This window comes from Molothrus aeneus, chromosome 20 (genome assembly GCF_037042795.1).
Source record: "Molothrus aeneus isolate 106 chromosome 20, BPBGC_Maene_1.0, whole genome shotgun sequence".
Lineage (NCBI taxonomy): Eukaryota > Metazoa > Chordata > Aves > Passeriformes > Icteridae > Molothrus > Molothrus aeneus.
This window is the reverse complement of record NC_089665.1, coordinates 11,369,833-11,394,544: the sequence shown is the minus strand read 5'-3', so window position 1 is coordinate 11,394,544 and position 24,712 is coordinate 11,369,833. Positions and strand designations below refer to the sequence as shown.

Below are 24,712 nucleotides of genomic sequence, written 5' to 3'. Positions count from 1 at the left end.
TTTAAATTACCAGCATAGCATGTGCATATTTACCTCAAGTAGGAGCTTCATATCTTTCCTTCCATTGAGCTTAATGCAAGGGCTGGGTTCTACCTGCAGTAAAAGTCTTTCTCAGCCCTTCAGAAACCGTACTGTGATCATTACATGGCTGCCCTTGGCAAATGTCTGACTCTATTGTCAATTGCTAAGTACAGTCAGCGATACAATGAACATTAATGTGTTACCTGTGTCATACAGGCCAAAAGGCCACAGCAGCAGCCAAGGGCTAAAGCTCTCCTGTTGAAGGAAGGAAGCTGACTGGTCTCTGGTGCAGTATCAATTTTGTACAGATTTGAGACAGAATGTAAGCATGTTTTAACACTTGGGATCTCCCTCCTAAAAGGAGGCATAACGGGATCAGTTTCCTGTAGAACAAGAAAGATTGTAGCAAGCCAAGAAGAATAAGAAGTGGGAAAACCAAAGCATTGAGGAAAAAGTGAATCCCAGACAGGAAAAGAGATAAACATACGTAACAGTCAGGCCTCTATCCAAACTGTGGGAATTTTACATGGTACATAGGAATGTGTTGGAGGCTTTAGGAAGGGTGGTTGAGGAGCTCATCAACCAGCATTATCAGACAGGAAAGCCATTACCAAGCCCTGGCCTGATAAATGGTCATATATCACTGATGAATTCCATAACATAATGCAAAGTGAGATAGTGGAGTACCTAGCAGAAGATTACGCAGGAGGAATGAGCAAAAACAGCCTGCTACTGATGTTTTGATATTCCTGAAAATCTCCGGATGGTCGGTAAAGGTGTTTCTTAGAATGAAGACTGTAATTAGCTGATTTGGGGACATTTTAGCTGGAGTTTTGTATATCTTGGCAACTCCACAGGGGAAGTACCGCAGCCATGAAAGCATGCAGCAGCACCCCAGATGGACAATGCTAGGGTGCTGTTGCCTTCCCATAGTGTTGGGCAATCCTACTCCTTTCAAATGCAAAATCCAAGGGTGAAATAATGCAATAGCAGGTTTTCATCCTCCTAATAAAAGATTTGCTAGTGAGACGCTCAGCCCGAATCACTCCCACAGCGCACCAGATACCCATAAGTCTTGCGGTTGCTTCTCATTTTTACCCACCTCTGCCCTGGTCTCAGAATTTCAAGTGGTGTCACCTCTTATCAGATGGGGTGAGCCGAGTGCTCTGGAAAATAAATAATAAGCCACATTGTAAGATGCTGTGCTTGCTGAAGCAGGTGCTAAGGAGGAGATGTGAATAAGGAACTGGTTTGTGCGAAGTGACTGTAGAATTTTTCCACTTCTTCTGTAATAGAGCGCTTTTAGACAGGTGCTGACAAAAAATGTCCTATTGCTGAGGCCTTCCCCTTGGCTGGCAGTCTCGTGTAAGCTGGAGCTAGCCCAGAGTATCAGGTTGCTTTATGCCGTGAAAAGCTAGAACTCTGATCTGGAAAGAATTGGAACTGCCCGTGGAACGCTGTCAGACACATGATCGCACAGTGATTGCTAAGGAGAGGATGACCAGGTCTCAGATACCCGAGATCAGTATTGAGAAAACAAGGTTTGCAGCCATGGCAGCGACTGTTGTCTCTTAAATGTTACCCTTTACAGGGCTTGGCATCCTTAGGTGTAACGGAGACTGTTAGTTCTTCTTGTGGTGAGTGAACACGGCCAAAGGAGCTGCATACCTTGCACAAGTCAGGGAATGGCTGCTCCTATTGCCGCCTTTGGGTGGGTGCAATTGCACGTAGGTCTGCGGACACATGGCTCGTGCATACGCTCTGATACCTTCTGCCACCGTGCTTTCAATGTTACAATAATTCCTGGTACAAGTGAGAACGACACCAAAAAGCTGCCTGTCAGTTATAAGAAACAACTGAGGCTTCTTGGCTGTTAGCCTGCTTGGAGTGATTGTTGTCTTCGGCTGTTTTCAGTAAGCTTTGCAAATTAGAACTAATGACTGAGATAAGTCACTAAGAACGTTAACTCGTGTTTTATATTTAGAAGGTTTATCCTTCCTCAACGTCCTAGGGTGATGTTATGATGCTTGTATCCCCTAAAAAACTGTTGTTTCACATGCAGACAGGCTGTGAAACTTCATCTGAGCAGTGATTGTACCCGTGCACTCAACTGACCCGATTTCAGAATGGGCTTTTGATATTTAAACTATCCAAAATCTTTCTACGTCTAAGATACCTCTTTAAATCCTTGTTGCATAACTACCAGTGGATTGCTTAGCTTTTAGATTAATATGTTTCAGTAGGCTGTGTTTTCTCAAGGTCTGAAATGCATATGCTTTTAACACAAGTCTAGAAAGAACTTATCAGGCGAGGACTTCCCAGCTCATGGTTTGGCTTCTGAATGCACACGGGTACACCCACCTACATTATACGTGCGTGTGTCTTTCTATGGAGACATGTAGGAAAGGAAACAGAGTTTGTTTTAATGAAATTACACGTTGCTGCTGTTCTAGGATAGTTTTCAATTTTTTTCTAGCACTCCAGATTGATTCTAAAAAGTGATAACCACAAGTGCTTAGGGAACTATTGAAACACTATGAACAGAAATGCATCCATTGATCTTGGTCTTTGGTTTGTGGCTCAGACTTGAAAAGAGGCCCTTGACTGCCTGTACTTCAAAAGAAATCTTATTTCCTAATAGAGTTTTGCTGAAGAAGAAAAACCATCAGATATTGAGACAGAGAATCTAGTGTGATTTGGGCATCAAGATATTCTAAATCTCTCAGTTTAAGCTCTGAGAATCTGAGCATTATCTGTCCATCTTTGAATCACTGGTTTAGGCTTCACTTGTGCTATTTACATCCAATAACTGCTTTGAGAGGCTTTTGGAGAGTGACATATTCCCATGCTCTATCCACCTGCAAGAGGTCCAAAGGAGAAGATTTCAAAGGGAACAGAAAGGTGGGTGTGGTTTCAGACTGTTGAAGTATAAAGCTAATTCCTTGTTTGCAAAAGGACAGAGAGACAGACGGAAAGCGGAAAGTTGTACTTCATTTTTTTGTGAAATTAGGATGTACGTTAACTGTTGGTATGCTAACCTGTACTGTAAATTGCTCTAAAAGCATGAATGAGAGGCAGTTTTAAGAACACTGGCAGTTTGTGATTACTCTATGGTTGCCGAGTCTGTAAACAGTCAAACAATTTGATTTGCTTAGCTCTGCTAGACCTAGCTGAGAATAGGTTGGAAATTTTCTTTCAAAACATCTTTTGTCAGAAAACAAAAATGTCTACTAGATAGTTGTTCTGTGACAAAGTAGAAATTTTCTTTAACAAGTAAAAAATTGTAAAAAATGGAAATATTTACTAGAGAAGAGTATTTTCCAAAGAATTACACTATGAGTACCATTAGCTAATAGCTATGAGCTGTCAACAGTAATAACCACACACACACACACGTATTGTTTTTCGATAAGGTTGCATATGTTAAGAAATTGCCTGTGAGCTAATGGTAATTGGATTGTGTTATTATTGTTTTAGAGTTTTACACATACTGACTGGGGCAGAATGCCAACTTTCCCTGCACATTCCAGATTTACAGGCTTAGCTACTTGCTGCTGCAAGTAGGCTACTATTGACAACTGTTAAATGGTACCAAAGAAGTTGTAGCCACCTGACATAAAGTGCTGTCATGTATAGGCTACCTGATGATGCAAATTTGCTTAAAATATTTCTCAGATTCCCTTTTTCTGCGGGGTTTTTTTGTCTTGCGCTGCAGTAAAGAATACGCCTGAAAGGGTTCTGCATCGTGGCTCTGGTTAGCTTGACAGAAATGTGTCGCATCCACCACGCACCCAGATTGGATCGGCTGGACGACTTGGCAGCTCAATACTAATGCCCATGGAATTGCACCTACTGTGGGAAACGTGTAAGTGTGAACATGCTGGTTACAAGTTTCTGCCCATGAAAGCGTAGAAATTTGGCAGTTTGTCTAAGGGTGCATGTGCGTGCATTTCCGTCTCTACGCCCTCAAAGACCGTTCTCTCCTCCCCTCGCCTCCGTGTTCCTCGCTAAAGAGACAATCTGTGCATACTTTCACATCGTCATCGTCCAAGCAAGCCGGGAAAGACCTGGTACTAACCCCTCCTCCCCTCGTTCTGTCTCTCTCCGATTCCTTCCCGACCCACATCTCCCACTTCTTCCTTGCTGCACACCGGCGCTGCCGCCCGATTCGAGCCGTCTCGCTCCCGCGGCCCCGCCCGCAGCCCCTCGCGGGCTAAAGGCCCCGCGCAGCTGTGAACGATCCCGTGGCCCCGCCCCTTCCCCCTGCTTGTTCCACCATTCCCTCCCGAAATTCCATCTCCCCCTTTGAAGAAGTGCACGTTGAGCGGGGCACACCGGGCAGCAGCACGACCCGCACCATCCGCGCCGCTTCTGTGCGGCGGCTGCCCCGGGCGCGCCCCGCCGTGCCCCCGCGTCCCAGCAGAACGGGCCGTGCCCGGCGGCGCCGGGGGCCGGGCTTAGGGCTGGGCTAGGGGCCGCCGGGAGGCACGGGGAGGTCTCGAAGAAGTGGAGAGGCTGACGGCGAAGTGGGGGGGACGGTCCGGCGCCTGCTGATAGCCGCTGCCGACCTTCCTGCGTCCCTGCCCGCGCAGCCTGCGGTGCGCGGACACCATGGCCGGCGAGAGCGAGGATTTGAACAGTCGGGAGGCGCAGACTGTCTGCGACGGCCTGGAACGCTACGAGGACACGCTGCGGGGCGCCGTCCGGGAGATCCATGTGGACATCCAGCTGTTCAAGCAAGGAGTAGGCCGGCAGGTGGAGGAGGTGCTGCGCCTCGCCAGCCCCCTGGCACACGCTGTCTCTGAGCTGCAGCAGGAGAACCGGCGCCTCCGGGTACAGCTGGAGCGCCTGTCTCGGCAGGTGGAGGCCCTGGGCAGGTCGGCGGGGCTGCCGCAGGAGTGGGTGAACGAGGCGGCAGAGAGCCCCCAGGTCGTGGGGCCCGGCTCGCCGGCGCAAGGTTCGGCCGACGGCGCCTTCTCCGGTCATGGCAAGCGAACGGTTGCTGGCCGGAGCCAGGTAAGCAGCCAGGGAGACGACAGGAGGGAGGGCCAAGGGCAAGCATGAAGGGATGCTTCACGGGTGTTGCCAGACTGTGTTGGCACGGGATAATGTTTAGGTACACGGAGTTCCTCTTTTGCCAGGGGTCAGTGGTATTTTGGGAGGTGCTGTGAGAGATGGTCTTAGCTGTGATACCATCTAGAGATCTACCTGATTATGGCCCTCTTTGGTCAGACTGGGAGCTTGGTTAGAGTGGTAGCAACCTGTCAGTGCCCTGCGGTTAGAAATAAGAGGAGATGGGGCAGTCTAGGCTATCAATGTACGTGTGTACGCGAATATTTTTGTATCCTTTTTGGACTCGATTTTGGCAAGCTTGCAAAGGGGAATAGCTTAGCATATAGCAGGCAGTGGTTTCCATAAGATAACATCCCGCAGTGAGTCAGTTTTGCTGTCCAGCCACTGTCCCTCACTGTTGCAGCTCGTCCCTGAGAGGTTGACACAAGCTTTCGTGGTGTCCGTGACCTAAACTTGCACAAATGTAGTTATCCCTCCCACTGATAAAACTTTCTGCAGTGTAATGGAGCACTGTAACTTGGTGCACAGAAATCCCAATAGTGGAAAGCTCATCTGGTACCGAGATGTTTTGTGTAATTCTTTTTCTGTGTCTGTCTCTGTGATAAGAATTGAGAGCTCCTGTGCCACCCTTGACGCCAGGAGAGCGCAACCAGTCAGTGATTGGGTCACATAAAACTAAGGTACTAGAGACTTGGCTTTCACAGATGACAGCCTGTTTCACGTCCTTTTGGTTAAGCATGTCTTAAGGGGGTTTTAAAACTGTTGGAGCTTTAAAAAAACTGGTCTGTGGTCTGTCTAGGCTTGGGGTTAAAGAAAAGCTTGGAAGTTGCATTTACTAGAATTGGTAGGAATGAGGAGAGTCTGTATTGCATTCCAGCCCTCTTCATTCCTACTGACCTGTGTATGGGATCATTGGGCTTCCTACCTCTGGGCAAATGGAAAGGTAAAACTGTTATTTGATACATTCTAGCAACTGCTGCCTTTCCCCTGTGTGACAAAGGTAAGCAGCATCCATACAACTTCCAGACTGCTTCCTTTTTGTTCTGCGGAGCTATCCACACTTGCTTGTATTGCAAGGAATTGAAATAAGATGAGTGATACAGAAGGGACAAGGGATTGTGGTCCCTCACTCCATTTCACTCACTCCATCACCACTGTCTACGCTGTGGTGTGCACTTCACAGTCTGTGAAAGTCTTGCATCAATGTTACGGCCAATATCCAGCTTTAAGTATCGGTCTGCGTTAAAGCACAGTATGAGCTTTTGTTTGGATGGGAACCTTCCTGGTTTGCTTTGGGGGTTTAAGGAAGATCACTTAAGTGCTGATCGTTCTTCAGTGCCCTCCCAACAATTTAGGTTGGAGAAGTTCCCAAGTTAGCAGAGCTGACCGAAAGGGAATTTCAGTACTGAGAAGTATGGGAGGTGCAGCTACAGCTATACATGCCAAATTTGTGCAGTGAAAACATGAGTTTGTGGGTCAGGTTCTGATGTGGCTACATGCAAATGACGAAAGACCAAGCCTTGGTTGCTGGGACAGTTGCTCAGATTTTCTGTAATGAACACTGTTCCTGCAGCTGATTCCAATTTCTGAAGGACTGAAGAATTTGAAACAGAATACCATAAATGGCACTGTGTATGTTTACAGACACATGAGCACCTATAATAAAACTGGTGACGCTTCTAGTCTTAGGAAATACTTCTATAATGTGAGACACGAGAAGCAAATAATACTGACCTGGAAATAGTAGCAAATCAAGATGTGCTCTTTTGCTCCTGAAAAGATTTATTGGTTGAGTTCCTTTTTACTGTGCGGTCGATGCAGCATTAATTGAATATCAGAGATTTTGAGCATCTTTGGTATCTCAGCCATTATTTTCTAATATTGCTAGATTATTTTTCATGGTAATTTCATTTGGGAAAAAAATGAATCCAGGGAATTCCAAGCATAGTTCAGAAGCAAGGACACAAATCTCCTTTTAATTCTAATCTGGGCAATTTCTGCTATGATGTCCTTGAAAGCTGATATAGAGCAGTCTAAATACTGGTTTCGGTGGAATTTTAAATGGCCGTTAGCTGCTCTGATTTGGAGGTGAGTCTTTCTGTTATTTTGATACCAGATTTCAACTCAGCTCTCTTAACCACGCCAGAGTCTTGAGAGCTGCTTTCACAAAGGTGGAAAATAGGGGATATTTGAAGAGGTAGTTTCAAAGATCTGGATCCTGGAGCCATACCTGCGCTACTGAGCATTTACAAAGAAAGAGTTTTGATCTTCCTTTTGTTGGTCTGATTTTACATTTTGGCAAGAGCTTCATAACTTAGGATATTTCCATAGTTTTTGTGATTAAGCATGATGCCTTTGTTAAGAGGGAGAACTAAAAGTACTTTAAGGGTGTCCTGTTTTAAAACCATCAGAAGAGTTTCTGTATAACTTGGACAGACAGCTGCAGAGAATCTGCCTGCAGTGGTCAAAGCCACAGAGAGATAGATAGCTGGCTATGACCACCTATGAAGGTCTAAACAAGTATTACTACCCATTGGGATCTCTCCTTGATGACCTGATGGCACCCAGCACTTACGCAGCCTGTGAGTAACTGCATAAGATGTGACTTGGGTCTATATAATGACCTAAGTATTTCTAGCAAAGATGGGCTGAGAGAGCTGGGGTTATTCAGCCTGGAGAAGACTTCAAGGAAACCTCATTGCGGCCTTCAAATACTTTGGGGCTTACAAAAAAGAGGGTGAGGCACTTGTTTTTGTATGGGCAGATAGCAACAGGACAAGGGGCAATGGTTTTAAACCACTGAAAGTGGGCGGGTTTAGATTAGATGTTAGGAAGAAACCGTTCACTCAAAGGGTGGTGAAGCACAGGTTGCCCGGGAAAGTTGTGGATGCCTCATCCCTATCAGTCTTTGGGGCCAGGTTGGATGGGCTCCTGAGCAACCTGATATAATGCATGGAATCCCTGTGCATGTCAAGGTGTTGAAACAAGATGATCTTTATGATCCCTTCCAATTCAAACCATTCTATGGTTCTATAATGACAGGGAGATTACATGATTCCTAGAGCATTACATACTCTATTTCCAAACTATCTTAACTCCTCTGTTTGATAAAGGAAATATTTTGGTTTATCTTCTTTATTATTCTCTTATACTTCCAGAAGTGTCCTTTTGGAATGGTGACATTTCATGGTTGCCTTGATCCTATCTAGACTATTTTTGTTGTTGTTTGTTTTAATTCACTGTGGCATAGCCACAGGCACCTGCTGAAGCTGCTAAGAGAGAATTGTCCCCTCCTATCCATTTATATCCAGTATATCCAGTACTCCTGTTGTTTTTCTTCAGTGCAATAGTTTTTCTAATATGTTCATAGTGTTCAAGGCTTTTTCTTCATGTAGCAGGGTCAGTTACAGATAGAGGATACTTGTATTGTCTTGTGGACAATGGCTTTCTTGTAGTAGAATTAAGGGGTAAATGTGGTACACTTCTTTCTGGTGTCTAGCTGGCTTGTTTCCATTTCCTCAAAATTTCATTGTTCCCAGTATCTGATACCTCAGTGATCTCTATATATGCAAGGAACAGAGTGTGGAACTTTGCCTGGGTGGCAGTCAGTGGCAATATTACTGTTCAACAAAGTGAAGCAACAATTTCACCTATCATATTTAAGAATGGGATGTACTTCTAGAGAAACAGCATTTCTAGAACCAGGGATTTGTATTGTGACCCTTGTGGTAATTGGTGGTCTTATGAATGACACTGAATGACTGAAATCTGTCATTTGAGTGAGAGTAATATCCTGTGTCTGTCATTCTTCTAGAATTTGACCTTGTTGCAGACAAAATCTTGAAGAGACATAACAGACATGTACCTTAGAGGTTCAGCGGGGAAATAACAATTGTATTTCTTTTTTTTTTTTTTTTCCTAATCTTGTGAACTGGTGCTTATTTTTTCTGAATGCATTGAATTTCTACTACTGGCTTGCGATAATTGCAGCTTACAGTTAGGGATCTCCAAAGTGTAACTTCTTTGCAGCAAAGGAGAAATTCCAGCCGCCCTATAACTATGGAAAGTATTATCACCCTCCTTACATGAAAACCTCTGACCTACACTGAGATTAGTTCTACAAGCCAGCTTTGGATAAGGCATCGAAAATATTAGTGTTAAATTTCTTTTCTTCAACTTCATCAGTTCTTCATTGTGTTGTTGTCACGAGTCGTACAAATGTGTACTTCTTATTAAGAACAGATATGTGTAGTTATCCCTCTGCTATTTATAATCTATGTAACCAGCACTGACAGAAGTAGTATTTCTAAACACACGAGTTTGTCAGAAGCTTGGCATCTCCACAGTGAATTCTGAAAGTACTTCAGTCTGACACTACTAAATGCCCATCAGAATCTGATCTCAGATCCTCCCACTGTTCTGTCAGCACATGGGCCTTCTTCCCCATCCTCCAGCCTGGTATCAGTTTCTTCTTTGGCACTGTTAGCCAAACCGTAGCAGTCAGGTTTGCATGAAATAAGGTAACGCAGCACTTGACATTGCATTAGAAAGCAAGTTCAGTGTGTAGAATGCTACGTGACCTTTGCAACAATCATGTCATTTGACAATTTTACTCACCCACACCTCCCCAGCTTATAAAAGTAGATTCATGTTTACAGCCTACACAGGCATTCTTCACATTCTGGTCATAATGTGACATGAATGGCTAAACAGTTCTAACTGTGTATCATGGGTACATTCTAGGGAGCTGCATTAGCTGTGCTTTACATTTCAGTTCTGGATTTGAGCAGTAATTGTTGACTGGGATCTCAGTTGCACTAAATGCAGCAATAAAGGTTCTGAACCCCTGATTCTGTCTGGTTTCTATAATTAGTATTTGTTTAATTTGTAATTTTCTCAGTCCTGGCAGCTAGTGATAACCGAGTTTATTCATGCACAGTCCCTTTTCCAAAAGTTTCAAAATAGGGGGTTTCTCCCAGAAAATTAAAACATCTGGATATTACTACGCAATCAATGAACATTTTTGTGGACTGTGTGTTGGGGAATTTCTCTCTACTACTTGTAGCTTGAAGCTAACTTGCTTCTTCTTGGAAACTTAACTGCAGTAATCATGTATCTGTGAAGCAGTTTCTTCTTCCTTTACTTATGCAGCCAAAAATCACATAGTTCCTCACAGTTTAACATGCCCCTTCAACCCCCAAAAAACCCCATCCCTACCAGACAAAAAAAACGCCAATCAAACAAACAAAACCCCTCAACCCCCCCCCCTACCTTCTACTAAACCCACAAAAAAATTCCTGGCTGATTTTTCTGAAATTATATTGACAGCTATTATGAGGACAATTTATGCTTTTGCCAGAAAAAAGCTATAAAGCTATCCTTACAAATGTTACAGATTATAAAATAGCTGTAGTGTCCTGGGATTGAATTTACTTTGTAATGCCTGTACAATATGTTTTTATACTGTATTTTCTTTCTGCAGCAAACAGAAAAAATGCATAGCATTATTCCATGCAATCTCAATCAATTTCTCCACTGTTACATCAAGTCTTCTGTTTATCACCATTGCAGTGGGTGGCGATACCTTTATCTAACAAAAGATAACACTTCCTAGGTGCTTGGGGTCCGTTAAGGACACACGTGTGAAGATTGATTTAAGTTATGCACTGCCAATGCTTCATTGGCAGGCTCAGCTCCTGGGGTTAGGTAATTGTTCCTTTCTTATTTTGTGGTCACTTGCATGAGGAAGACCTGTTCTTGGCAGGTGTTTCTGGATATTCTTCTCACTTTTGCTGCTGTTTGAAATTTAGCTGTCATGTCTGTTTTCTTTTCTGACAGAGCGTAGACCTGGATGACCACCAGAAACCTGAGTTTAGAAGAGTTTTTAGTTCTTCCATCATTGAAAATGGGCATCGATCTTCATCATCAGGTAGGAACAGGGCATGAAATGAAGCAGCACTGCTGGTAAAATACCTGATCTTGGCAGTCATAGAGCAGGACTCACATTTTGGAAGGGTTAGAATCTACTATAGTTTCAGGATGGATATTGTCTGGTGCCACCTGTACTTTATTTCATAATTAGTTTAGAAATTAAACTTTGGCTTTACTGTTAAGCATGTACTATGGTGTTTCATAAATTGGAAGCTATTACTCCTGCATTAACTTGAGACACAAGCGATAAGACCTTTTGTGGTGGGTGCCGTTGTAGTCTTCTGTCCCAAAACATGTTGCAAGTCACCCATCTGCTTCTGTCATCCTTCAGTGGACGAAGGACTTACCATCTCCACTTTAGAGAGAGTCATACAGTGTTTCATAAAACCATGAACAAAAATGCTGCTTCCTTAACTGGGGCAGGAGATTGTGAGTGAGGGCTGCGCAGAGGAAGAGAAGCTTACCAAATGCAAATGCTAGTATATTAATGATCTGAAGATATTGCTCCTGCTGAGATTCACGTAGAGTATGTGTGATCGCTGCAAGGGTCACTTGGGCTAGAGTTGTTTCTGCTATGTAAATGGTATAATGTTTCAAAGAGGAGTAAGTCCAATGACCTGTAAAATATTGTTGCATGAACATTGGTTTGTAGCTTTGTTACAAACTGCAAACAAATTTACTTCCTCTCTCCCATTTTTTACTCAGGTCAGGCAAAAGTTGCCCGTGAACTGACCTGTTTTCAGATGTCAGAATCTTCGTCCCCCGAAGCCCATGCCCCTGCAGTCACCTTACAGATGCCCCACCTTCCTGTTACTGCAGTAACCAGGACATCTGAGAAGTTTTCAGGAGAGAACATCTGTCCAACAGGAACAACTAATACATCTTCTTGCCTGCTGGGACAGGGCAAGAGCGCAAATAAAACGGGAGTAAAATCTTCCAACCAGCCAGGTAAAAGAGAAAAATAACTTGCTGACGCCGCATCCCGTTTCCTTTCTTCAACTGGTGCTATGATTATTGTCCTGTGACCTAGTGGTCGTTATGAAACCTTGCTTCTATGGCTATATATCCCATTGTGGGACATTCCATTTTGGAATACTGTGGGTCCTAGCTGGAGCCTTCAGCTGTAATGTCACATCTGCAGAGAATTTTTGTGCCTAATGTATTTGAGTTTTTAGTGAAGTGTATCTGACAGCGCAGTTACTGAATTCAGTAAGTTACTGAATCTCTTAAACATGCCCAGCTCTTTTCGTTAAATTTGTGGACATTTTTAGTGCTTTAGGACTGGAGGTCCTGTGTGAAGTTAGGCAGATATTTGGCCAGCAGGTTCCAATAGTCATTTGGAAGAAGGAATGACTGACAGCAGTCTGACACATATACACATGTCAGTGATTGCAGAATCTGAGTTATATTGAAACTGAGTTTAAAAAAAAATTCACATGGAAGCCGTTCATCCTTGGCTGTGACACTTACAAATTGGACTATATATATATGGGTCAGAAATTATAGAAGGAGACTGGGATGGGGTTGCTAACAAGAGATAGGGATTATTTGCAGATTATTCTTTCAGTTTTTATCTTACTAAAACTAAAAATGTAGCAAACACTTCCTTTGTCTTTGTTTGTGCTGATACAGTGAAGGACTGGAATTCAATTACCATGAGAACAATGGATTCATCTGCCACTGGAGGTGAGTATTCCTATCTGCATGCCCTTATGTAACAAAAATTGAGAGTGATTCTGGGCTCTTTGGGGGATCTGAGCATGTAGTTTTGACTTGTAGGTACACAGTAATACTAACATTGCTAACAAGTATGTATGCAGACTCATAGAATCACAAACACTTGTTCTACTCCATCAGATTCTCAATGAGTTCAAAGTGAGGGGTACTTACCCTTACTTGCACAAGTGATGTACATGTGTAATGTTAGGCAGTCTCTGCAGTGGAAACCATAGATGCCAGAAAAGTGAGGCAAGCAGACGGCTTGAGCAGTGAAGATTTCAGCTGATCAAGTGAAAACTGTGACTGCACACAAGGCAGTTGGAAAGTGGCATGCCTACCCACATATACTGAAGCAAGTTACTTTGAGCAAGATAAAAGTAAGGCGTCTCCTTTGTCATATAATGTGGTAAAGGACAAAATGCTTTAAGGATTTCTGATTTCAGTTGAAATAGGTGAGTTGAGCTCTCTCCAAAAGTACCTCTGATTGCTGTCACCAAGTTGTTACTGTCTGCACAATGTACTGGCATTTCACAGTGGTCTCAAGTGTCGGTTTATTTAGCAAAATATGTAGCCCTTCCGGAATAAGGATTACATTCCTCCTCATCTGAAAACATCTGAGATTGGCATAAATATCTGGCAATTGTTAGTGGTCACAAATTTGTCACACCTGTATGCTGGCATTTACCAGTGTGTTTTACATAAGAAGTGTAGTTGATCTGGATCACTTCTATAAGAAGAGGGAAGAATTCTGCATTTTCAGAGAGTAAGACAGTGATCAGGTTGGACTGCTTCTAAGATGGCAGTCCTTCGTGTATAGAAGGACCTTTCAAGAAATCAGCTGCTGGTTTATGCAACAAATTTTGGCTTTGGTACATTAAAACTGGGCAAGGCACTCCACTGTTTTGCAATTATAGAGCACAGCTGGAGTCCAAAGCTGAGGCCTAAGAGGCAAAGCACAGAAGGTAGAACCTCAGAGGTGGAGGGAGGAAGAGGGAAAGTTGATTTTAAGCCACATTTGCAACTTTGAATCTGTTCTGCTTTACAAACTAAAATGTCTTCCTGGTAGAAACTAGATAATTTAAATTATGTACTCAATTACATTAAACTCCCCAGGGCTTGTCTGCTAGAATGACTTTTGCAAGCACCACTTTTTCCTTTAACTGAAATGTCAGTGGCAGTGTGCCCTGCTCTGAGGGCCTGAAGTGATCTGACCTTCCAACTGCAGTTTTATCAAAGGCATCCTCTTGGAGTCCTTCCTGGTATGCCTACACTATCCTCGCTGCAGTTTTACAGAGGAATTGAACTGCTGGGGAAAATCCTTCCCCAGCTTGTTAGCTCAAATGGAAGTCAGAGGCCTGCAGCTTTACAGTGTGGTGAGTAAAAATCAATGCGTGTCTATCCATCAGGAAAGCACATGAGGAAAGTTTCTATTTGAAAGCACATGAGGAAAGTTTCTGCACTAACGCATCTTTTCTGTTTTTATATAGAGAATGCTACTTCTGTCACCAAGCCTGTCTCAACTGTGAACTATGGGCTGCGTAGTGGAGCCAAAATCAGTGAAAGGTATGCATTTTTCATGACATTTTGTTAGGCCATTGTGGTCAATGTCGTCTCAAGGGACAAATGTTCTGCTGACTTGGAAAACAGGTGAGTCCCAGATGCCATTTTAAGCACTGGATGTATCATTGTACATTAAACTACTTGCCTCATGATCTCTTGCATTCACATAGGTAGTTCATTTAATGTATGTATGTACATACATTAAATTACATTAATGTATGTAACGTATGTGCTATGTCCATCAACATGTAAATGGGCATATTCCTCTTAACCACACTTCTACCTTCAGCAAATCACCAATCAATGTCAGTGACTACTGGAATCATCACACTATCTGTACTAAAACCATCCTAGTGATGTACTGTACATAGTAATTTTCATTCAACACAGCGGTGCTTATATACATACCCTGAATGTTCTCAGGTGAAACATACCAGGTTATTTATTGATTGTACTTCTCATGGGAAATCAGTAACCTGCTGTATATATCATGTTATATGTCTAGTTTGAGGATCACTCGTTCCCCCTAAACCCCCTGCATGACTTGCTCTTTTGTGCCTCTGATTCCTATATCAGGGCCATATCCTGGTTAATCCTCACACCTTTCTTTTCAGGAGGCATCTAGTAGGCTGTACATCAACATCACGCCTGCGATTACAGCTTTGGATAGCCTTAGCACATTTGGCTCCTTTTTTGGTGGGGGGTGCTTCTTCAGGCTGTCCCACCAGTGCACCAAAGAACAAATGAGTCACTGGTATACAAAGTCACATATTTTAAGCATGTTAAAGGCTGTGAGCTTTCCTCTGGGCTAAGTGGAACAGAGATGAGAAAGGACTAAATTTTACAGAGCACTTTCAAGTAGACCTAACTGTGAATTTCGACACTGTTTTAGTCTTATTGAATAAGATTATCAGTGCTTGATAGTGGTGGATTTTTGTTAGGAGGAGGAAGCTGTCAGATCCTTTGAAAACAGTTTTAAATATACTAATCTGTGTTGAAATTAGTACCTTGGGTTTATTTTTGGAAACCAACATATGATTACCAGCAAATATCCTTAGTTTGGCTCGGCTAGACTAAATTCCTTGCTGAGGACTACTACACATTCTTTATTAACTCAAGTTGCAGTTGCTTAGTAGAGAATTACATGGTATCACAATTATTCCTGGCATATACAGACATGCTTAGCATGCAAAATATCCATCAAGAAAAGAATTGGAGAGAAGAACGTTTAAATCTCTTAAATTAGGCTTGTATCTGTCTTGAAAACAATCGCAAATTAGGCATTACATTTCCTCCGAGGTAGTTCCAACATCAGCACTTCAGCATTTGAGTCATGATACAGTGAGCACACTCGAGAACTTGGTGTCATACCCGACCTCCATCTGTACCAGAAATTAACGCGTGACACTGATGTCATTGTTCTTTGCCTGTTTCCCCATCTCTGTGATATGGAGTAATTCCAAATGCAATGTTTGGCTTTCTTCATTAATGCCAATGAAGCAGTATATGGCTCAAACAAACACAAATTAGAATATATTTCTCAATCATATATACAGCTTGCAGTCAGTAAAGCAACACTGTCAGAAGGTCAGAATTCAGTGTGCTACAAGTAAAAATTTCAAGAGTACTTCCTGATTTATTCTTCAAGTTTCATTTTAAAAATGTCACAGCCTCCAAGAACCCTGAAGTTGGAAATCGATGGGATTTAGTGCTCCTGTGTGGCCACAACTTTGGTTTTTTGTCTTTTTTTTCTTGAAGGTTTTTAATTGTTGTTCTGCTCAGTGCTATAAGGTGCTTGTGGCTTGTCCAGCTGTGTCCTATTTGTAACAGTACCTTAGGTGCTTCAATACTTAAGTGCTGTTGTGTGTCAATAATAATTTTACTCTTATTAACATTGCTTTTTGACTCATGCAGGTCTTCTTGAAATGGATCTTTTGGAAGGTTTAGAGACAATAGTTGAACCTTTATGCTTGCTCTTGTCACTGCAGAGAGTTACTCTTTCATTTAGCACATACTTTTCACGTTATGTTTCTCCAGTGCCATTGACAGTTGCTGTGAGGTGACACCCAGCTCTCCCTCACCTCCTCCTGCTGTGCATCGCCCAGTTGAAAGGAGGCGAGAATTGGTGCGGTCTCAGACGCTCCCGCGGACTTCAGGAACACAGGCCAGGAAAGCGCTTTTTGAAAAACTTGAACGTGATGATGGAAAGTACGTCTCAGTCCTTGTCTCCAGAATGGTTTGTTAATGGAAAACTAATTTGTCAGTTATTACCAGCAGAGTACAGCTGGGTGGGAGAACTCTCTCATTGTAGGATTTGGAGCTAAGGAACAATACGAGGCCCCTAAAGTTTCACTGACTTACAGACCAAGTCTTGGAAATTCACAGCTACAGAATTCTCTGACTTTGGAGTTGTTCAGCTGAAGCAGCAGGTTCCCTTTTATCAGGGAAGAGTTCTGTGAAAGTTGCCTTCTCCATCATTATAGGAGACTGCAAATACAGTGTCTTTCTGTTGCCATTCATTAAGGATCAAAATATGGACACTTCTTGATGGAAGTATGATTTAAAGAAAAGAGGAATTGGAATTCTGTCTTCCGTTTAATAAAACTAAGTTTTTCTTGCAGGACCAACAAGTCGAGGTTTCAGCAACATGTTTCTCAAATATCACCTGGACAGGGGCTGACCTGAGCAAAGTTGTATAGATGTTCCTGACAAAGAGGTTTAAGTTTTTCTAGAATGTAATTTAATCTGGTCTCTGTTAATTTTCCAGAGGAAAAGGAGAATCCAGAGCTAAGCTGAAGAGGTCGCTGAGTTTTGGGGTTGCCAGCGCTAGCAGCATTAAACAAATTTTGTTAGACTGGTGTCGCTCAAAAACCATTGGATACAAGGTAAAGATATGGTAGTATTTTCATCTGTCTCTTTTTTGTTTCAAGAGAATTTGCCAAATTCCGTGCTCAAAGGCTGAATGTAAAATATGCTAGAGAATTAGTTAACTTCCTCAAAGTCATCAATTTTTGTGTGGGTAACATGAATATGGTTTCTGTAGGCAGCAATTTAAGACTGTCAGTGACTGCATGAACAAGATTCTGTATGTATATTAAAGCAATGCATTAGTGTTTTTCTAAAAGCCAACCTTTTTGTGCTTATGGATAAAAATTTCAGTATACGCTCAGACTTTTTTTTCTTAGTTGCAGGCTGTAATTTTTTATTCACATTATACATGACAAGTTCTGAATACATGGAGACTATGGTCATTTTGCTACATGCAGACCCAAGTACTCTCTTAGTATTCGACAAATAAATTTGTAATAAATGGTTGAGTTTCAATCATACTTTGAGTAAATTTTTGTGAGGTAGCATCAGTGTTACTATAGGAATACAGCAGTTGAGATTTTACTTATTTTACCTGGCCTTAAACTGGAACTGTCAAAGAAATACAGAATTATTTTTTTTCTAGGGATTTTTTGCATGTGTTTAGTATGTTTTTCAACATTACTAAATGTGCATAATTATTGCTAAAGTGTAGAGTATAGTGTAAATAAGCAGAACTAATTAAAATTATGGTTAATTGCTTATCAGAAGAGCTGGGACTTGAATTTTATATGATGAGAAAGCAGCATGAGACAAATATGTTTCTTTTCACTGTGGCATTTGAAAGGAACAATAAGAATTTGTTTTGAGAATCAGGTTGTGCAGTAGGCATGATTTTTCTTATATTTCTACCTATCTGTGTGTAAACAGATATTGAATTGGGCAAAGCCAGCAAGCATAGTCTTTATCTAGTGTTATTCACAAAATGAACTGTTCTTCAATTTTAAATCCTCCATAGGGTGATTATAGTTATATATAAGCAGTGTCCTTAGTTTTCCACAGATACTGAGCTGGTGCATCAGGCCTGCTCCAGTGCTCACTGATGTTGATGAGATTCTTCACAGTATTTTCAGTGGGCTTTGGATCAGGGACCTTGACTATATGTCTGCTTTGCATCTGGGTATTTAAGCAAAGAGCTTTTATTGCTTTTTAGTGCCATTTTTTCACCAGAATGTCAACAATGAAATGGACATACAAAGATGGGAAGAAGAAAATAAAGCCTGTGCTCTTGCTGGTGGGAAAGAATGATAGAAAACTGCATTGAACAAAAGCAGCTGCTCTTATTTGTTCCCCTGTGCTGCATTAACATGTGTATTTTTTTCATCATGACAGCACATTGATCTGCAGAACTTCTCCTCAAGCTGGAATGATGGGATGGCATTCTGCGCTCTTGTGCATTCTTTCTTTCCTGAAGCTTTTGATTATAATAAGCTTGACCCAGCTAACCGCAAGCAGAACTTTGAGCTGGCCTTCACAACGGCTGAGTGAGTACATTAGTGCTCTGGGAAGTGCTTCCAGTTCAAGTCTAATGCACCTGAGCAGCAGTGAAGAGTTTCATTATTATTCTTTTTGACTCTCTATTGATGCCTTGGGAGGCTGCCTAGAACAGAGGCTAGACAGTGTTAAAGGAATAAAGTAGGTATTTAGTAAAAAGGCCTTCAAAGGATACACCTTGGACAGTACAAGAGCCTGGCCAAGGCTACACCCGAGATGGATGATGGATCACACGTTTTCACACTTTTGTAAGTTTTGGTGCATTTACATATTGGGGTTAATTGTCCAATTACACCTTCAGATTACGAAGCCCCATCCTCCCAGATTGCTATCCTCAATTCGCTGCTGTTTATACTTTTTGGGCCTGAAGCTGCAAGGGTGTCCTTGGTTCTCGGACTGGGAGAGGATTGTTTTGTCTGACTAAACTGTGAGGAGAACTTGCTAACACTTTATATGAAGTTCAGACTTATATACTCATGCAGTACAGAATCTGGAAAATATGAAGCTAAAACTTAAGGCATCAGCATTACTAGCTTGCATGTATCATGCCAAAAAAGACAATAAAGCTCTGCAGAGAGAATGCATAGAACATGTGGGAAACTTCATCTCTGTTCTTCTTGAAAAAGAACAAAGGTTGAATTCAGTGTAAGTACAGATCAAGACTGAGAGCTTCTCAGTATCTCAACCAGGTAACTGCATTTCTGAAAACAGGCAGAGCTAATACCCTCCGTCACATTATCCAGATTCTTTTTTATGCTGTATAGCAGGTAATTAAATGCTAACTAATTTGTTAAAGTCATTATGAATGTGAACCTGCCAGTCAGAGATAGTAACATTTTTGAGCTGATATCAATGTGATTCTTAGGGTAAGACCTCTCCATGTGCTATGCAGCTGGGTTTGGTACACTTTTTCCAAATGGTAATAGGCGGTACGAACACATGGCTAATGAGGTAACTTAAAGAACTGGATTTGCCATTGCCCATTCAGAAAAAGCCTTTCACATTTCTTGACATAATGTTGTTTCTCCTTATTACAGCCTCTAGCAAAGGAATTAATTTGGGAAATACAAGTATTTTTATAAGTACACATATATATAAAAAAATTTTGTTGCTTGTCAGTGAGTTGAAGGAGATTCTGTGATACATTTAGGTGATTGATCTCTAAAAAACTATCTACAACTCTCAAGGGAAAGCTTCAGTGTTCTTCTACCTCAGTTTATATAAACAGTAAGTTTAGGGGAGAACAAAAGACACCATAAACACAACACTAAGAAACATTAGGTGAGAGAAAATTACAGAAATTACTATTCGTAGCTATGATTGCCTTTAAACTGATTTGAGTGTCAGTAAAGGCTATTTTCTCAGCTATTGCTGTTCACCCCAGTACTAGCTATGCTGATACAATTGAACCCTGCCCTTTTGATTTTTCATCTTAAGCCTCTGCAGATCTGTTCCTTTCTGCTGATCCAGATCACTCACATCTTGAAGATATGGGTGTGGTGGAGAACAAACAATTCACAGCCACATGGGCCTTCATCAGCACATCTCATCTCCTCCTGAGTTTTTCCATTCTTTTGGAACTCCCTATATATAGCCAAGAACTGAGACATGGGCAGAGTAGTGTGAGATTGGGTTACATGCTACAGATACAAGGAATGTGAATGATAGTGAAAAAAGCACCACCACTCCAGGGCTTTAGATCAGATCCCAGTATAAAGCAAGAGACAGAAAGAACAGGAATATTCTGTGGTCATAAAAAAAAAACAACAATGTCCAGCCTGACCTTGCTCAATTCACTGTGAAATGAAATGCTGCCAATAAACCTCACGATTTCTTAAATATTTCAATGGTGCTCAAATCAGAGCATCAAATGAATTCTGGAAGCAGTTATGTAACTCTTGATTTGTTGTATCTGTTTTATTGTTAATACAGGAAAATGGCTCACTGTGACCGTCTGATAGAAGTGGAAGACATGATGGTGATGGGTCACAAGCCAGATCCCATGTGCGTCTTCACCTATGTCCAGTCTCTGTACAGTCATCTACGGTGTTTTGAATAAAACTATCGACACCTCTCCAGCCAGAAGGGTCAAGTACAGCGTGCTAATAGGAAGACTGACATTTTGCAAATGGAGCACAGTATTATTTCTTGCTTTGTACTGTCCCTTTGCTAACGTTCAGCTGTGTAGCTGGCTGACTGAAGTATTTCTGAGCAGTGCCCTGAAGTGTTGATCACATCACCATGTCAGTAATATGGAAATAGGTTTGAGAAAGACAAAAAGACATTGGCAAAAGCAAATATTGTCATTTTGGTGCTAGTAGTAGATTGGATTTTTAGGATTTTTATGTTTAAAGATCACAGGAAGCAAATCTACTTCTCCTGTCTGTAAGGTTAGGGACAATTTTATGCAGTGATTCTGGTATGAAGGTGTTCCATCTTAAAATGCAGGTAAAACTCCAGAAGATAGCACCTTCAGTTTCACTTCTCTGTTGAACATAGTATAAAAGAAACAGCAGACGGACAAGGAAAATTCTGTTTAGCAAATAATGACCTAGAGTACTCAACCATTAGAGCAATCAATTTGGCTCTAATGAGCCTCTCCTCCAACCCTACCCCTCCACTCTAGCATACACACACACAGATCAAACAGGCATTGTTTTGTTCTCTTAAATCATAAAGACAGCATAACCTCTTGTCTGATGAGTGTGGTGACGGATTACTACGTTACATAATGGCATTTGTCTGTAATGGTCAAATCTAATAGTATTTGCTGAGAGGGCTGCTAATGCCTCTGCTGGCAGTCCTGGATTGATTTCTTGATCAGACTAGCAACAGCTGGGACTCCTCTTTGTCTGAGATCGTGTGCTTGCATGGTGTAGGATTGCAGGAAAGGTAGGAGCTAGCAAGGTACAAAAGCCTTTGAACAGTTTTAATAGAAACAAGCCTGTTTCTGTAATGTCCTTTTACCTGGACTCAGGGGGAGAGCAGCTCTTCAGTGTGGACAAGAGTGAACTCTTTTCAACTTGTTCAGTACAGATGCTGATTCTGAGGCAAATGAACAATACACAAAAATATATATGAAAGATGTGGGAGTTTTGAAATAGTTTCAAAAGCCTTGCACTAGTTTCAGTTTTCAGTTATATTACTATTAAAACCACAGTACAGTTAGATTATTCCAGATTTACTGGACTGAAAAAAGCCTTCTAAAATTATTTCTTCCCTAAGAATAGGCTCATAGAAAGAAAAAAAAAATGAAAGCCACAAATCATCTGCTCATGCTAAAGAATGTTTCTTAACCTGCCCTTGTGCTTTTTGTAGATATTTAGAAAGATTAATTTGGTTCTACATTGATGTGTAGATATTTAGAAAGATTAATTTGGTTCTGTGTTGATGACCATTTATAATAAAATATGTCAAGCACTCTTCAGATTTATTGCATCTTTTTAGAATGATGTGACAGATAACCAAGTAAAATCAGTGAAAGCACAGAGCTTTTACTTAAAAGATTTTTGTTCCAGTCATGATTCTCTGTGCTCTGAACTTCAGTTAAAAAAGTACATAAGTTCAGCTGCATTTGAAATATGATTTTACTTCAGTCTCCCTTTCTAGTCTAGTTTACTTAAAAACCATGAATGAAGCACCAGCTTTGTTAGCATATAAATGCCATTGCCTTCAGTTCTTTACTTTGTCTTGAATGATTATAATTCTGAGGAGTAAGTGTGTGCCTATAGCTCTGCCAAATACACTCTAAGGATAAACATATCGTACTTATGTTTTGGAGGAGTTTTGGTTAAGCATGAGGAGAAATCTGTCCAAAACTAGCACATACAATACACCTATTTACATTCTTACAGTAGAGTACTTTTTATTGAGTCCATCATAATTACCATGAGAGGGTCAATACTGGCTTAATACATCGCATTCCTTCACAGTCCGAGGTCATAGATGATTTTACTGTGTGATATGAGTGCTGAAGACGCAGGTAAGTGCTTGGCCAATTTAGGCCTAATAGCATATAATTATATAAAGGAACTTTTAGACTGTAAAATTATTGCTAATTCAACAGGGTGAATCTACATACTTTCTGTAATTTAGCTTGTTTTTGCAGCTATCCACAAGGTATTTGTACAGGTTATCTAAAGTCTTCCCACTTCAGAGAGGTGACTAAAGATATCTGGGACTTAACAGCCACCTGTTTGCAGGAAAGTTGAAGACTGTAAGTTGAGTTGATCTATTGGTGGTTTGTGTGTAAGGGTTTAGGGAGATAGTGCTATGACATACTTCTAGAAAAATTTACAGCTTTCTGCATTAAGAGGTCTGCTCTGTATGAATAACCTCAACTATTCGATTGTATGATTAAATTGAAATTAAAGTATATAATGTATGCCCCCAATTGATTTTTCAATATTTTTATTTTTTTAATGCAGAGCACGTGTGTATGTGTATATGACAGTGTGTTTAACATGAATGATAAAAGAACAATCTATTAAGTTGGCGTAGTATATATTTTACACAAATGGACTGTTTCTTAACTTTTCTAATGTTTCTGTATTACATCTAAAAGTATATCTACGGTTGTTTATTGTCAACTTGATCCTACTTTTAAAGGCTAAATCAGTTTGTTCTGTGCAATATTTTCAAGATAATGTCAGCAGAGACATCATCTACTTTTTAAGACTATTCTGAAAGGCTGCCAGAAGCTCTCTGATGAGCCTTCTGGAGACTGAACAGCCCCAGCCCTCTCAGCCTTTCTTTATGGATTATTTTGGACTCTAGTGGAACACCACTGTTCAGACCTTTAGGATTTCAGCAACATTGAAAGAAAGTAGTTGATGATGCTGCAGTGTGAGCTCAACCTAGAGAACTCTCCTACTTCAACACAGTGGCAGCAGTTCTGCTGATTGATTCTATGACGAATAAAACTATTTATGGTATTTTTCATACACCCAACAAGGAATATGGTAACATACTTAATTTAGATCTAGTCTCATTAATGCTGGTTGGTTAGACTCCTCCACAGAAAACGTGAGACGTTTCCTGACTGAGGACTTGGCCATTTCACAAATAGTGACCCTATTTTCTACATCCAGACAAAATTTACGATGTGAGGAACCGCTCCTTTGTAAAATCCTTTTTAAAGGCATTGGAACAATGGAACGTGGTAAGCAAGCTGGTGTTAGCTTACCCCTACTGCTGTGCAGAAGAGGACTTCCTTTTTCATACGGCCGTAACTGGGCGCTTACACGCGCTGTGGAAAGGCGGCGCGGGTGTCGGCGCGGCGGGCGGTGCCTCCGCCGCTCTCCCGGGGCCGTTCGCTAGCGCGGGGCTCGGCGGGCGGTGCCTCCGCCCTCTCCCGGGGCCGTTCGTTAGGGCGGGCGGTGCCTCCGCCGCTCTCCCGGGGCCGTTCGTTAGGGCGGGCGGTGCCTCCGCCGCTCTCCCGGGGCCGTTCGCTAGCGCGGGGCTCGGCGGGCGGCGCTCGCCCGGGGGGCGCGCGCTGGGACCGTCCCGTCCGGTGCGCGCAGCCCCGGCGGCCGTGGAGCCGTTTTCTAGCCCTGTGAGTCGGTAGAGAAAACCATCTGAGGTAAAACCAAAGGGTTTCTTTGGTCGTAAAGTTCATATTGCAGGATGGGTTGTAAATTTCATATTAACAGGTTGAAAGGAAATTGTCTTACGGTAGCTGACATTGATGAATGGATTTGTGGTTTGTAACTTTAATTTGTGGCAGTGTCGCTACAATCTGGGTCAGGACAGCATGAGATACTGGGTTTTCAGAACAAAACAGCATGAAGTCCCACGGGTCCCACAATAACGTCGTGGAAAACCACCACTGGGAGTTTGTTTCCTCAGCTTTCAAGGTGACTGAGCACGTTTTCAGAAACATGACAGCTGTTCTTTTTTTTTTTTTTTTTTTTTTTGAGTAATGTTACTTCTTTATCATTTTGTGATCTTTTGGAACATTGTCGGGTTTCACTCAGAGAAACTGATCTATCTAAACCATAGCAGAGCCATACGGAGGGGACACAATTGTACCGTCTAATGTCAAGCT

The 24,712-nt window shown here is 41.8% G+C and overlaps 1 protein-coding gene across 1 annotated transcript; it reads left to right on the top strand.

The window, feature by feature from the left end:
• The first annotated feature begins 4,312 nt into the window (after nt 1-4,312).
• On the top strand, nt 4,313-23,059 carry SMTNL2 (smoothelin like 2). The gene is made up of 9 exons (XM_066563613.1): nt 4,313-5,037; nt 10,933-11,023; nt 11,731-11,973; nt 12,658-12,711; nt 14,232-14,307; nt 16,342-16,512; nt 17,072-17,189; nt 18,505-18,656; nt 20,599-23,059. The coding sequence occupies exons 1-9, from the start codon at nt 4,633-4,635 to the stop codon at nt 20,723-20,725; spliced, it is 1,437 nt and encodes a 478-aa protein (XP_066419710.1). The 5' UTR covers nt 4,313-4,632; the 3' UTR covers nt 20,726-23,059.
• Nucleotides 23,060-24,712: the final 1,653 nt, after the last annotated feature.